Source organism: Ixodes scapularis, unplaced genomic scaffold (genome assembly GCF_016920785.2).
Source record: "Ixodes scapularis isolate PalLabHiFi unplaced genomic scaffold, ASM1692078v2 PGA_scaffold7__128_contigs__length_106722199, whole genome shotgun sequence".
Lineage (NCBI taxonomy): Eukaryota > Metazoa > Arthropoda > Arachnida > Ixodida > Ixodidae > Ixodes > Ixodes scapularis.
In genome coordinates this window covers 9,155,334-9,169,670 of record NW_024609882.1, presented here as the reverse complement: position 1 = coordinate 9,169,670, position 14,337 = coordinate 9,155,334, and the positions used below count along the sequence as shown (strand labels likewise).

At 43.9% G+C, this 14,337-nt stretch overlaps 1 protein-coding gene across 1 annotated transcript in view; it reads right to left on the bottom strand.

Moving 5' to 3' along the window:
* Positions 1 to 3,474: 3,474 nt before the first annotated feature.
* Positions 3,475 to 14,337, bottom strand: part of LOC120848735 (Down syndrome cell adhesion molecule homolog) — a 98,378-nt gene continuing 87,515 nt past the window's right edge. Inside the window, exons 16-17 of the mRNA XM_042286469.1 lie at positions 13,466 to 13,564; positions 3,475 to 3,818 (exon numbers count right to left, since the gene is read on the bottom strand). Of these exons, the coding sequence (XP_042142403.1) occupies positions 3,475 to 3,818; positions 13,466 to 13,564 (443 nt within the window). The remainder of the gene's footprint in view (positions 3,819 to 13,465; positions 13,565 to 14,337) is intronic.

The window sequence follows — 14,337 nt, the reverse complement described above, 5'->3', positions numbered from 1 at the left end:
TCGAACACGTCTGATTCTAGTCCTCAGTGGAAAAAAAAGGAAAACCCTAATCCCGAACGCGATCGCTTGCAAAAAGAGGCGCTGCGCATAAAACAAGATTTTTGCTTTCCACAGCACTCTTGGCTTGGGTGTTGTTCTTCCAGCTTCGTGGATATGCATTTCTGACTTTTTTTCATTTTGATCATTGCGAAGGTTTCTAAAAAAACAAAAAAACAAAAAAAAAAACGCAGTCTTACAGAAGAGCGCAGCCCCCCTACTATGTAATGGCGTCAGCATAAACCAACATGGCGGCGCCCATGGCACAGAGCAGACACCGGTCTATACTCGACGTCAACTATTTCGTTCTACATTGCCAAGGCTAACCTCTCATCCCCAGGGCTCCAACTCTGTCAAAGCACATGACGGCGAAGGGCGTGAAATCTTTCTCGACACCGCTCTTGGCGACAAAAGAATAACCCAACTGATCAGCGTGTACGAACCCACCGAAACAAACGTTTCTACAATTTTTTTCAGACCTATTTTTGGCATCAACTATTTTGTGCTGCGTCACCAAGGCTAGCGTAGCTTCCACAGTACCCCAACTCTGTCAAAGCTAGTTGCGAGAGTGCGTACGAATGAGACGCAAGATAGAGCCGAGTATTTTCACAACGCGGGGCTGCAGCGCTGTGGACGTTACACTGGCTTTGACAATGTAGTACGAAATAGTTGACACCGAGTATGGGCACCCTATAGATCGAACTCAGTGGCCGATACGCACGCCTCTCGTGGCGACGTCGCGCGTACTCATCGGGAAACGACCGCGGCAATTGGAACTCGACTGCAGCGGTACACCGGTGGGTGTTGCGAAGTCGGCATGCCTGCTTCGGCTACAACATTGGCGCATGCTTAGGAGCAGCTGAGCGGCGGCGGAGCTCTACAGCTCTCCTTAAGCTGACTGAAAAGTTGCCACGCGCGGCGCTGTTCACTGTGTGATCGATAGCGGCTCCTAGTGAATACAAGGTGCCCATAGCAAAAAAAAAAAAAAGTTTTACATAAAGTAATGTATACAACAGCAAGCTAAAAAAAGAAGAAAAAGAAATGAAAGCCGTTTAGAACTCTCTGTAACGCCGAATTAGAGCGCAGCTCTTGAGGAGGAGGATAGAAGGGTACTGAGGGGAAGGTATACACCTCCTCCCTCCTCGTCATCCTGCCTGCTAACCCTCCTCCCCTCAGGGTCACCGTCACCCCCGTGACCTCCGTGAGGTCACGTGGCCCCCTGAGGTCACGTGACCCTACTTGAGGTCAAGGGAACCCCCCTGAGGTCGCGTGACCCCCCTAAAAGTCACGAGACCCCGGGACGTCACGGGTGTCACGTGACCTCACGGTTGCGCCGACGTCGACGGCGACGGCGACGCCGCTCAAGCCGGAAGCGGACGCCTAAGAGCTGAGCTCTAAAAATGGGAATTTACGTTGAACCAAGTTCACCGCGGAAAGCCGAGTACGTTCGCGACGACGACCCGGATGACAGCGTTAATTGCAAAATCTACTGAAAAGCACAATGAAGCTGCAAGAGATGAGGTGAGCGATGACTATCGTTGGAACGTCTCTAGCAATAAAGTTCAGATTTCTTTGGAGGACGGGTTGATGAACGGGACAACTCACATGGCATCATCGGGGCCCTGCATACTTCTTCAATACATGCTGGGTTGCTATGCCATCTAATTTTTGACATCCGTGCAACGACGTTACGAATTAGGTGTACCGTTGTTTACTTGACGTCCAGTGTATCGTATCGAATTCATTGCAATTCGCCTTTTCTTCATATCAGGGTATCAATGGTCCAAATATAGTACACACGTTTGCCTTTCATTAGATTATGAACAACCATGATAGGATTTTAATGGAGAAGCTCGTGCCAGTGCTCGACAGTGCCCGCGCTTTCTCTGCCTATCTAAACAACCTTGAGCCGAAAAATGTTCCAAAAGTTAGATTGCCGGCCCAAGCTATCTGTGAATGCAGCATCACCGGAAACATCCTCTGGTTGGCTACATCGCAACAATATGCGGCAGCATCGTTAATGTCTAAGCGAGCTGGCGCCCACCCTAAGATTGCCCCTTGACAGAAGAAAGCATAATCAAAAGATAGGCTTTAAAGACTCTCGTTAAGCTATGTTGTGTTTTTACTGTGTCTAGTTTTGAGCCTTCATATCCTTAAAATTAAGATATATGTTGTCTCACTTTTTCTCATAACCTATACCGGCCAAAATACTGTTTTTGTAGGCTCAATGTGAGTAACGATAGTTTAATAACCAACAATTTTCAGATGTTTTTATTACTTTGTTTTTCTTCCGCAGATTCACATAAGATGTAGACACTGTATACCGTGCTTGCTTACCAGAGGCCTGGGACGCGGCGCTGTAATCATGGGCGCGTGTCCTCCTGTTGCACACCATATAAACGACGGCCCCGATGACAAAGGCGACGACGAAGGCGCAGATGATGGGAATCACCAGGGTGACACTCCTCGGGAAGGCGGTGCTCTCCTCTGGGTGAAGAGTCATCGGAGGTATCGTGGCTGGCGAGAGAACACGCAATAAGAAATTGGTGTCAGGCGGTTGACGTAGGCAGCGTGCGTTGAACTGTTAACGTCTACTCGTATTGTGAGTTACTCGCATTCCTTGTTTGTTAATTTAAAATAATCCTTCCCTTCCGAAAGACGTCGCATGCCTCGGCGCCCAGAACGTACAGCATTGCGCGCGCTATGGTTTTAATTGTATATTCTTGCTAATTGATACTCCGATTCATGCTAAAGTGCGAAGTGCAGGGTAGTGGCTGTCTCCGATTTCCCTTTGATGCCAAATGAAGGGAGGTAGTTCGGCGAACACTCTGGGAATGACAGAAGGTCTCTTTCAAAAAGATATAAAAGGTTTTTAATTTTAATTCGAACATATTTATTAAAAAAACAAAAAGCCGCCAAAGGTACATTAAGGTGGCCTAAAAAGATGAGTCATACAACCAAATGCAGATATAATTTAGAGGCTAGTCCTAAACAAAAGTCGAATGATTAACCAACTCTTCTTAATTCACATTTATTAAAGCAAATAAACACATGTTTTCAGTTAGAAACATGCTGAGCGTCGTCTAAAAGAATTACATCAGTCCATTTTACGACGACTTCAAGCACATGGGAAGCTCGTGGGTGCGCTACAATTATCGCTCGTGTAACAGTAGCAAGGCTGGCGGTGTGAAAATGCTGAAGATAATCTTATCTTCCGCGTTTCCGCCCTGTCAGCCTCTCCTTCTCTTACCCTAGGTACCCATTCACCCTTCGCCATCAAGAATAGATGGTTTATACCTAGCAGCACTGAGTTTACCCTCCTATGAAACGTTTACCGACTGAGCGACTAAAGAAAAAAAAAAACCTAAGCCGGCGCGCGTCCAGCCACTCCATCTACGCAAAAGCTGCCGGCGCCAAGGCCGTTGGATTTTCGCTGAGCTAGACGTATTCCCCGGTAGAGTAGTTGCGTTGTAGGTCACGCATACCTCCACTCAGGGTGAGTGTTGCGAACACAAACTGGGCCTCCGTGGAACCGGCGTCGTTGCTCGCAGACACGAGGAGGTGGTACCAGGAGCCCGACTGGAGGCCCGTGACGACGTAGAACTCGGCCAGCGAGGCGTCGATGGTCTCCGGCACGGCCGTCCACTCCCGCTGTCCGCGCAGCTTGTACTGGACAGCGAAGAAGCGGATCGGGCAGCCGCCGTCCTTCCACGAGCGCAGGTGCAGGGACACGGCCGTCGAGTTGCTCGTCACCAGCTCGTTCTTGTCCGGGGCGAGCGGAGCTGCGGAGAGCCGGTAATCTTATACCCGCACTCACCTTGGTACTACATTGTAAAAAAATAAAAAAAAAATAATACAGTTTGCAGATTTTGTTTAAGGCGTGGTTCTTGGTTATGTATTTATAAAGCAACATGAAGCAATATTATACGTATCTGAAACAAAGATGATTTGAACAAGCTAGTGAGACCGGAGCTAATTGTATCATACAAAAGACAGTTTGAAGACACTACCTGAGGCGTATTTTGCTTGTTTGCTTGTTTATTTTATTTTTGACAAACTTTTCAAGGAGGTGGCTTCAAAACTCGAATGAATTCCCCTGACTAGGTCCCAACCCCAGTTGCAGCACTCGACAGTGGCGCACAAAACGGGAAGTAAACATAAAACCACCTGACGCCACAGAAACAAGAATTACAATTTTCTCACAAAGGAAAACCATTTGAAACGCAACTTACTTGGTATATATGTGCTGAAAACATCGAAGAGATATTTTTTTTAAATAAAACATAAATGGGGATTTTTCGGGCCCACTCATATATTCGATGATGTTTCTTTGAAATGTCTGTTAACTGAAATTATAGTTTTTGATTACCTGACCTAGTTCTAATTATAGGTTTCGAAAATTGTTGACGTCTTAAATTATGATTTGTTTGCTTAGGTAAATATGTGCCGTTAAAAATGACAGAATGAACCCTAATTTAAGTACGAATTAAAATAGCTACCCGTAGGCAAAAAAGGTTTTATGTTTTTAGTATCTTACGTTTAATGAAACTAGGGGAGGTCGAATTGAACCATGGTCGATTAGAAAGTAACCGAACCGCGCGTTTTTCCGATGTAATTGTTTAAGATTATTTCCTGTGGTCGTCGCCAAGACAAATAGAAATAATACAGGCTCGAGTGAATCATAGATGTATATAGTTGTTGTTTTAATGAATTTGGGAGAAGATCTTAGAATCTAAAAATTAAAACAATTGATCTTAAAAGTTCTCTTCGGAAATTTTTTAATTGACCAGTCCAGTTTAAATTTACATGGGAACTAACCCCTAGAAATTTAGAATGATTCCTCGCGTTTAATCTTAAAGTTTTGAAAGGATATATTAATTTTGCTATTAATAGATTTATTTTCTGCTAAATTTCTATGCTTTGTCTTGGTCGTATTTAGTTCTAACTGATTAGCATCCGACCTTAAGGGAAGTTGGTCCAGCCAAATATTTGACTCATTTTCTCTCTAGGGTACCAAACAATTTCCGGTTCAAAACAACACCATTCGTGTCGTCTGCATATAAAGTTATTTCACATTTATGCATTCTTGAATAGCAATCTTGTATGCATTCTTGTATCACAATCTTGTAACAATGGTCATTGAGGAAAAATCCTGTCAGCAGTTCCAATCATATATATGCACAAGGAGGCAAACACGCCGGGATCATGTTTAAGGTCTGTGCGCAGATAATTATATCATTATGTCTGCAGCATGATGTCATTATGTGTGTGTGTATGATGTAGTAGAAGCGTGACTGCGGTGTTAATTCAGAAAACCCCGAGAAACTGGACAACGTCCACCAATATTGTCAACTTAATCGTTTTGAATTCGAGTGTATTTGCTGGGCTACCGATCCCTGAGATCGTGTGCGTCCGTTCTTAGCGAACGCACACTCGTGGCGAAAAATATGTATTGGTGCGCAATTGCACGCTAATTCAACTTACCCGCCATATTTACCAGCAAGCGCTTTTGTCACTAAATATAGCGCTAAAAATAAATTAAAGTATGCACAGTTATACACTGATTTTTATTATCGTCTATATTTTTGCGAGAAATCTAATTTGGCGTGTAAAGTTGTACGCCAATTTCTCAATTTAGGAAGAGTTGGCGAAAAAACGGCGCAACGCTGAGGCAGACCAAAAACGGAATGTCGACGGACAATTGAATGGGTGCCGAAAATCCGAAATGCGGTCGCATTAAATCTTCTTCGGAAGCAAAAAAAAAAAAATAATAATAAAAAATAAAGAAAAAGTCGTGCGTAACTTTTTTCTTTTAGGTCAACAGATTTTGTTGGTTTGTGTAATTACGACGTAGGCTACTAAGTCTAGGTCGACAAATATTCCGCTAATTTTTAACAGGAAAGTACAGTTTCGACGGCACGCGATGTCACGAATTTCCTGCTAAATTGTAAAAAACATCATTGTGGGAAATTTTTGTTTGCAATGTTTAGCGGGAATTTAGTGACACATGACGTCATAGTGGCACGTGACGTAACAGTGTCACGTGCGGCCAAGGCGTCACGTGACCTCCCAGTGTCACATGAGTTCTCCGCTAAATTGAAGCATGCCGGTGAAACTAAACAGAAGTTTAGGTTGCAAACGAGCTGGTGGTAGTTGAACATAGTAAAAGCACCTCGAGACTGAGAACAACAAAATAAGGACGGACAAACACAGAGGTTTCAGAGACCTCCGTGTTTGCAGTCATGGGCACATTACTGATAATATGTAGCAGTGTTACAGTTACAATCACTAAGGGGAAAAAAGTAACCTTGCTACAGTTACAGTTACAAAATCGAAAGAGTAACTTATTACAGTTACAGTTACTTCGCTAACGTGACACCATTACTTCATCTTTACTTTACAAAAAAATATTAGCAAGCATTGAAAAGGAACTTTTCTTAGTATGCCTTTAAATTAGCATAGATGTTGTATAAGCCATTGTGTTGGTCACGGTACTGAATCTGATTTTTTGAGAAACTAAGATTTTCCCAATAATGAATATTAACATGTTTGGTCCTTTCTATTTTAATTTTTACCGTGAATATCTCCCGGAACAAGGTCATAATTTAAGACAGTACTGAAGTAAGTACACTACATGAAGCCTTTATAGTTTATTTTTCAGAAAAATTACAGGCGTTTTTATTTTCGCAAAATTGCAAAATTTGAAGCTAGCAGATACCCGCTGATGATCCACGAAGAACTTTAAAATAAGCGCGACCACTAAAGGTGTGCACAATTTCAATGACACTCGTATAGATCTCGGGTATATCAAATCATGGTGCGAGTTTACAATTGGTCAAATACAATCTCAAATTTTTCGGGTGAGGCGAAATGGGACGGGTGCAATAGAAATCATGCAAATATGAAGTAAATAATATTACAACTCATACCTTGCAATCAGCTTTGTAGATCTTTTCTGATGCTACTCTAATCCACTTGTCGGTCGAATCGTTTTCTACTGCGAGCGCGCAATCTTTCATAGAATACGAAGCGTCTCTTGAAAACTAGGAGAGCAATGTTGCATCATCATTCCTTTGTCAAACCCGCTGAACACGGTAGTGGTGAAAACAAAGCACAGATCAAGGTACGAACGACCACTGAGTGTAGAAGTTTAAATGGCTGTTGCGATTTTGTCTCCACCACTTTCTAACCAGATAGGACACGTTTGCGCTTCTCCATCTCTGCACCCCAACTAGAAGGGACCACCCGGAAAGCCCACGACGTGATTATTTATAAATCGACTTATGCCAAGTGTCCCTAGTCCCAGCTACAGTCGGTCTTTCAATTTCAAGAAAACCAGAAACAAGTCATGTCATATAACACCTCAGACTGTGGTGGAAGAAATTAAAAAAATTTAGTAGAAGGAACAGACACAGAAAGGGACGTCTTGAGTCGTCCCTTTCTGTGTCAGTTCCTTCTACTAAAAAGTTTCCGATTTCTCCACCAGAGTCTTAGGTGTTATCTGACATGATTAGCTATCACCAGCTCGCCTGAACACTCACGGTATTTTCACAGAAACTAGTGTTGCCTGTTTGTCTACAATGCCCCTCTTTCGCTATAGTAAACGTTTCGAGCGCATATTCCTTCTCAAGTGACGGGACCCGAGAAGAAGAGCACTGGGGAACAAGAGGGAAAGCAAATGGGCCAAAGTTGGGACCCCGCAAGAGTGGATATGTGAGTTGGACGATTCAGATTAGAGGGGAAGGAAATGCATGCTTTGCGGCAAAAAGACGAGGTTCGGAAAACAGTTCGAGCCGTAAGCCTGCGGGAGTTTGGGGCGACAATAATCAAAAACTGTCTTCCGCGAAAAGCACTCGCTCCCTCCCCCGGATGAAGGAAAGAGAAACGCTTTAGAGATGCCGCGCTTTGTTACATTTGCGTGCGCTGTGGGCGATGTGCAATACACGGCGGGTACGGACACAAACTCCCGCATTATCCCAGTTGGCGGGACCAGCCTAGCCAAACATAATCACCTAAAATTTAGTTTATTTTTGACCGTGTTTCCGACGGTTTCTGCAACAGTTTTCGCTCTGCCCTTCCAGTATCAGCACTTGGCACTTTCTCACTAGTTGCGAGGCGATTTGGTGGTCGTGTTTGCAGTGTTTTTGAACATAAGTCTGAGAAGTAACTGTACCGACGTACAGTTACTTCGAAAAATAGCAACCCTGTTATAGTTACAAGTTGTTTCGATTACGCAGTAACGAGTTACACTTACAAGTTACTCAAAAGTAACTAGTTACCTGTAACGCGTTACGAGTAACTAGTTTCTGTCCAAGACTGTGTTTTTCCGTCTTTTGTTTTTCCCTTTCTCAGGGTGTTTTCACTATCCACGGTGTAACTGCGTGCAGCGTCTCGGCATTGGCCTCGGTTCGTTTGCCGAAAACGGCGAGGATTTAGCGCCTCAAAGTGGTAATTATGCGGATACTTGCCTGGGCATCAGAAGTCCCCAATGGAGAGGAGAGGAAACTGAACTAATGAGAGCGCAGCGAGAGCGATTGCTCCATATGCCGTCTAGTTTCTCAGCATCAGCGCATGCGGCACACTGAAGGATACGTAACTTTCACCTAGGACGTCTGGAGATTGCATCATTTGTTGTGTAAATTGCGCAAGTGTTCTTAATGCGGCGTGGTCCTGCAGAACGTATGTCGTAAAGGGAATCATTGTGACACCCGACAAGTACTGAAGAGAGAAACTGGTGTTGTGCAAAACAACTTTACGTCTGTCAAGCAGAAGCTTTCCCGTGGCCTGCCTACTACGAGCTTCCACGACTTATTTTTAGCGCGAAACGTTCTTTGCTCCGGATTGTGTGAAGCCGTATTTTGTGAAACCGCGTTTTGTCAAGCCGTGGCATGTCACGTCACATGACGTACATGGCTTTAAGGCACGTGACGTATGCACAAAATCAGTTTATCCGCTACAATTAACAGAAAAATTTACGTCCTGCGACATGGTCATGTCACTTACACATACATTTTCTTTCCCGCTAGATTTAGCTGGGAAATTGACGTCAGGTGAACTCAACACCAATTCAGTGCCCACTTAAATGTAGGGGAAAAATAATCGACATCTTGTAAACCCTGAGATGGGGAACGTACTTTATGAAGCAGCACAGAAACCATAGAAACGGCTCGTGACCACTGAGAATAGAGTAAGCGCGACTCAAATCGGCCAGTTGTTAGTGAATGGTTTTCGAGCCGGAAATTGTGTTTTGTGTAGCTGAGCTCTCGTATGTCATGTACAGATAAATATCTTTGTGAGCATAAATACCCTGTCAGTGTCCCCCATATCTAGCCTGACTTGCCCAATTCTCGATATAGCCTTATATACAATTTCTCTACGGGTGGTCCCAAAAATGGTGACATTAGCTTCTTCAAGGCTGGAGATGTTTGACAGGAAGAGGAACGAGTTCGCAACGACTCGTTCAAAGGTTTTGTCACACGCGCTCGTTGTTCAATGAGCGTACTACCTCCTCCGGAAGTGGTGGCACTGACGCTGGAACTGGGCTCGCTGCGGCCCACGTCGTTGAAGGCGACGACGTAGAAGTGGTAGCGCGTTCCGCAGTTGAGCTCTTCCAGCGTGTGCGTCGTCGTCGCTCCGTCCACGCCCCGCTCGCTCCACTCGCTGCTCTCGGACTTCCAGTAAAGAACGAAGCCTGCGAGAGCGCAAAGTCGAAGCGGTGACAGATTCGGTATGCGTCTGCTTCGCGCCATATCTGTCGCACGCTGTATTGACCTAATAATATACATTAAATAATGAAATAATATTGTTGAGCGATATTACAGCTCGCAACAATGCTGCATCTAAGGTGATTGGGCATAAAATAATTCTATAGGGTTTCTAAAGTTGCTTACATTTTTGAACATAAAGTTGTTGTTTTTTTTATTAAGTTGACAAAGTCATGGCTAACGACATTAGCATTCTGTGTCTTAACTGCTAAGTTATTGGTTCCGCCAGTTCCCTGCATGACCTGCAAAACATTTAAGTGTTGCAAATTGTATAAGGGATTCAAATCATTAAGCATAAGCAAGGACCATACCTTCTGATTTGGAGTGACGATGCTGTAATTTAAAGAACCTCTTCATTTGTCGCATCAAAGTTATAGTGTAAATCTTCTGCGTTATGTCAGTGTTTTTACAACAAAAATAAAAAATGTTTAGCACTGTACTAGCTGAAGGCGTGCCAGTGACAAAAGAAAAAAAACACCTCTCATTTTGTCTATTAATAAATTACAAGAAAATAGACGCGCTCTTTCGACGCCGACTAACGAACTGTCTTTTACGAATTAAGATAACGCCGGAACCAAACTCCGCGCGTTTCAGCATTAATTGTGCCACCTTCAAATGCTGGCGCGGTTCCGCCATCTAGGGAGTCAAAGTGAAACGACCAACGTTCTGGAGCGGACAGCGCCCTCGGGGAGCAGATCTTGCGACTGAAAAACTCGATCGATATGCGCTTTGGCGTCATACATTTTTTGGAGGGTGCTACAACAAGCATGTGTGTGAGTTTGCTTGGGGAAGATGGCGCTGCTAACGAAGGTTCGCAGCTTAGCGTATAAAACAAAATCAAAATTTACATTTTTTTTCATTATAGAATCTGCTGAATAAGGCTTTTCGCACAGATGAAACTCGGGAATAATACTCTTTTTATTAGCTGTTTTTTTATTATTTTAAACGACATTTGTTAAAACAACAGTACTCTGTACAGAAGGACTTAAGAAAACACTGATATGGTGCACACAACATGATGTGACCTTGCTATGTTAATTAGACCAATATACAAGTGCGCAGCACTTGCGGGAAAAAAATGCTAACATTAAAAAGCATCCAAAGGCTCTAAAATTGTGTTCTTTTTTTATTGAGTGTAAGTTTTAATTATTAACATAGGTGAACAAGGTGTTCACCAATCCAACGAATTAAAGCAGGATCAGATGTGCATCGTGCGAAAAAAATTCAGAGGGTCTCTTATCCTATCACTAAGACGACTTGAAGGCGAAATTCCAATCGCCGATCGATGCAATAAAAACAAACAAATGATTTAAGGATGTGGTGTGGAGGGTACAGTGTAGGACTACTGAACGAAACATCGCTGGTTCGACGCCAGCCGAGGGGCAAGCGCGACAAATCTCTTCATATTAGAATGTGCAAATGTCACGTAGCCGTTTTGGTACCTTTCGTGACGCCGACGTGTTTTCGCTCAAGGACTTTGAAGGTCGACTGAATGATGAGACATATAAGGCATTCGCCATAATAAGCACACAGGATCTTAATCAAACCTACGGATTAAGTTGGGGTAAGAATGACCAGAATATGCCAGGCGATTTGTTTGTAGAGTGATGTCACACTCTCCTCTGTGATCCTAGCTTTTAAACACTTTCGGCGATAAAAATTTAAAAAAAAACAGCCTAGAACTAACAAACACTGGGAGGTATACCTCGGACACAATCCTGTTGTAAAACATTGAGATGGCCACCCTTATGTTTCTGAAAGATATAAGCCTAACTGAGATGTTTCTTACTAAATTCGTGAATCCGATTTTTACAGATGCACCGTTGATACATTTTGAGTCACTATTCTAAAATCTAGGTGTAAACATATTACGAATACTTCAAACGTAACGCTATCAAATATAAGATCAATGACGTTAGCGTAATGCTGCGGGAGAGAGGAGACTAAATAAAGCCCTGTCATCGTTTAACTCGTTCTCATAATATACTTTCGCGCTTTTTTGCTACACGAGCTAATATTTATGAGGTTCGTATCATCATATGTGTTGAGAAAGCAAGACACTAAGAGCGCGAAACTAATTTCAACACCTGTTTAAACGTTCCTGTTGCAAACACAGCTAATTTCCTTTAGTATTTCAGTAGAATATTGATGGTACGGTGATGTCTCGGTAATATGGACATCTGCGATCCCCCCTAAACTCGTCAATAATGTGAGTTCTCTACAATAACGAGAAATAAACGCATGTATTTCCCCAGTTTCTCCCCGAAAACGGTGTCTATATAGCTGAGTGTCCATATAAGAGGGGTCCATATAAACGATACATTACTGTATCAGCAGTCGAAATATCAACCCGAGTGGTCGCATGATTTTACATTTGCATCTCAGGCCGTTATTGCAATTTATATGATGTATAACTCCTAAGTTAGCACTCCGGAATGTTCAAAAACTACAGTTGTTTCTGGGGCATCAGATACTTTGATTATACGGGAAACAAACAAAAACTAAATAGGTATTGTCGCTCGTGTTGTTTATAATTTGTACAGCTTGTCCATCCTTGAGAAAATGCATAATATGTCATTCTTCGATAAAGTGATGTCAGGCAGATATGGATGAGGTACTGTCCCATTCTTGCAAGCGTATGCTTACTTTAGTGCCATTATTTCTGCAGGGCAGGCCCATCAATGTCTATACTTAAGTGTCAGATAAAGATATAATTAGAGTGACATGATCATCTGTCACCGAAGGACCGGTCAGTCAAGCCAAAATCATCCACGTCAAGCACTTGCGCTGTTTTCATCTCTCCTTTTTCTTTGACGGCGAAACGGTCGTTTCTGGACGTCGGCCATCACGAGGGTGTTGGCGTGACGTGCGACCGAGCGACAAATGACTGCAAGGTCTATAGATAGAGGACTAAACCCGTGATCTTTATGCGGGCACAAAACCGATTTCCCCGTGCGTGATAAGATGCTGTTAAGCGCCAAGCACGCAAAGAAAGCCTCCCTTCGCATATAGGCTATTACGGTTACTACATGCTGCTTGGAATTGTGGAAGGAGTCTCAGAATGTGTAGGAACCAACAATACAAACTAAAAAAATACCCCCCCCCCCCCCCTTACCCCGTCCCCGAACCAAATTCCAAAAAAAACATTGCTGCTAAAAAAAAGTGTCTGGCCAGCTTTGTGTCGCTTTGTGAACTGGAATGCAAGGCCCGTTCCAGGCCCGGGCTTTTCATGAATGTAGCCGTGAAGCCCGAGCTTAGCCCGCGGTCCGGGCCGGCTTGTGTCCCGCGGGCTGGCCCAGACCTCTACTTCAAGCAGCGCGACAAACAGCAATACATTTTATTCTGTATCAAAGAATAAAAAATAAATATTTTGGTCGCTCGAACAATGTTCCGCAGTAGAGTTTATTCTGCCACCACTAGGGTTCGCTTAAAAGTAAGTGGTTTGCTGGAAAGGTGTAACCGATATGTTTTCAAGAAATGATTGTTGCTCTAGAGGTACGTGGTTTTCTAAGCGCCATTAGAGTTAAAAAAACAAGAAAAACCTTGACAAGTAATAAAGATGAGCCAGGTTTGACGGACGGATGTCTTCTGTGCTTTGACCTGCTCATGTCACCACTATAAGCCTGGAAGTGTATAACTACCTATTTTTCTGCGATGCAACTCACCTGTAATTGGCTGAGTGTCCTTCTTTGCAACGTCCCAGGAAACAGTGACTGCTGTGGCCGACGTTGACACAATGTGCACTGCTGGAGGCTGTGGAGGATCTGCGTAGTGGGAGCACAAGAACGAATGATTGAAGATACGCATGCTATCATTGGTCTTTTGGCGCAGACCTACGTCTTTCTCCGCGCTTGGAAGGGGATGCAAAGTTGGAAGGTCGATGTCACGAAAACTTGGTAATTTAAGTGACGTCACACAGATCGCCACTTACTGCCGAGAACAGCGCAGTGTGCACGCGCGTCCTTATTTTTTTCTGCTAGCTTGCTCGTTTGCTCGCTTCAACGCGACGCGTTCCTGTCTGATTGAAACGGCGATAGACGCCGCTCCCGGCAGCCGTGATTCCGCGATCTTCGCTCATCGCTCTGAACATGGGCCTAGCTCGCGTGCTCTGCGGCAAGGGCAGTTCACGCGACTCTCTCTCGCGCTACTCGGCGAACGCAATCGCACGCAATTCCGGATATGCACCTCGGAGATGGCGACGCGGGGGGCTGCACATTTGCCTCTACCAGACATCGAGCCATGGGCATTTGCTTCTTTCCCACCCGACATCTTCATGCGGCAGGAGCCCGTAGATATTTCTTCAGCTGCGGCCGTAGTTCTATGGAGAGTATTGCAGAATAGGTCAGACCTATGAACCGACCAATTTTTTATGATAAAGATGACGCAATGAGTTTTCCGAAGAATACTTTCTTGTGTTCTCAGTTCACAGGCATGAGGGTGCGTGCTGCTGTGGCAATACGTTTTATTTTCGGTTAGCCATTGAGGATATGAATTAATTGACATAATTTAACAAAGAAAAATATTGTTTCTACATGCT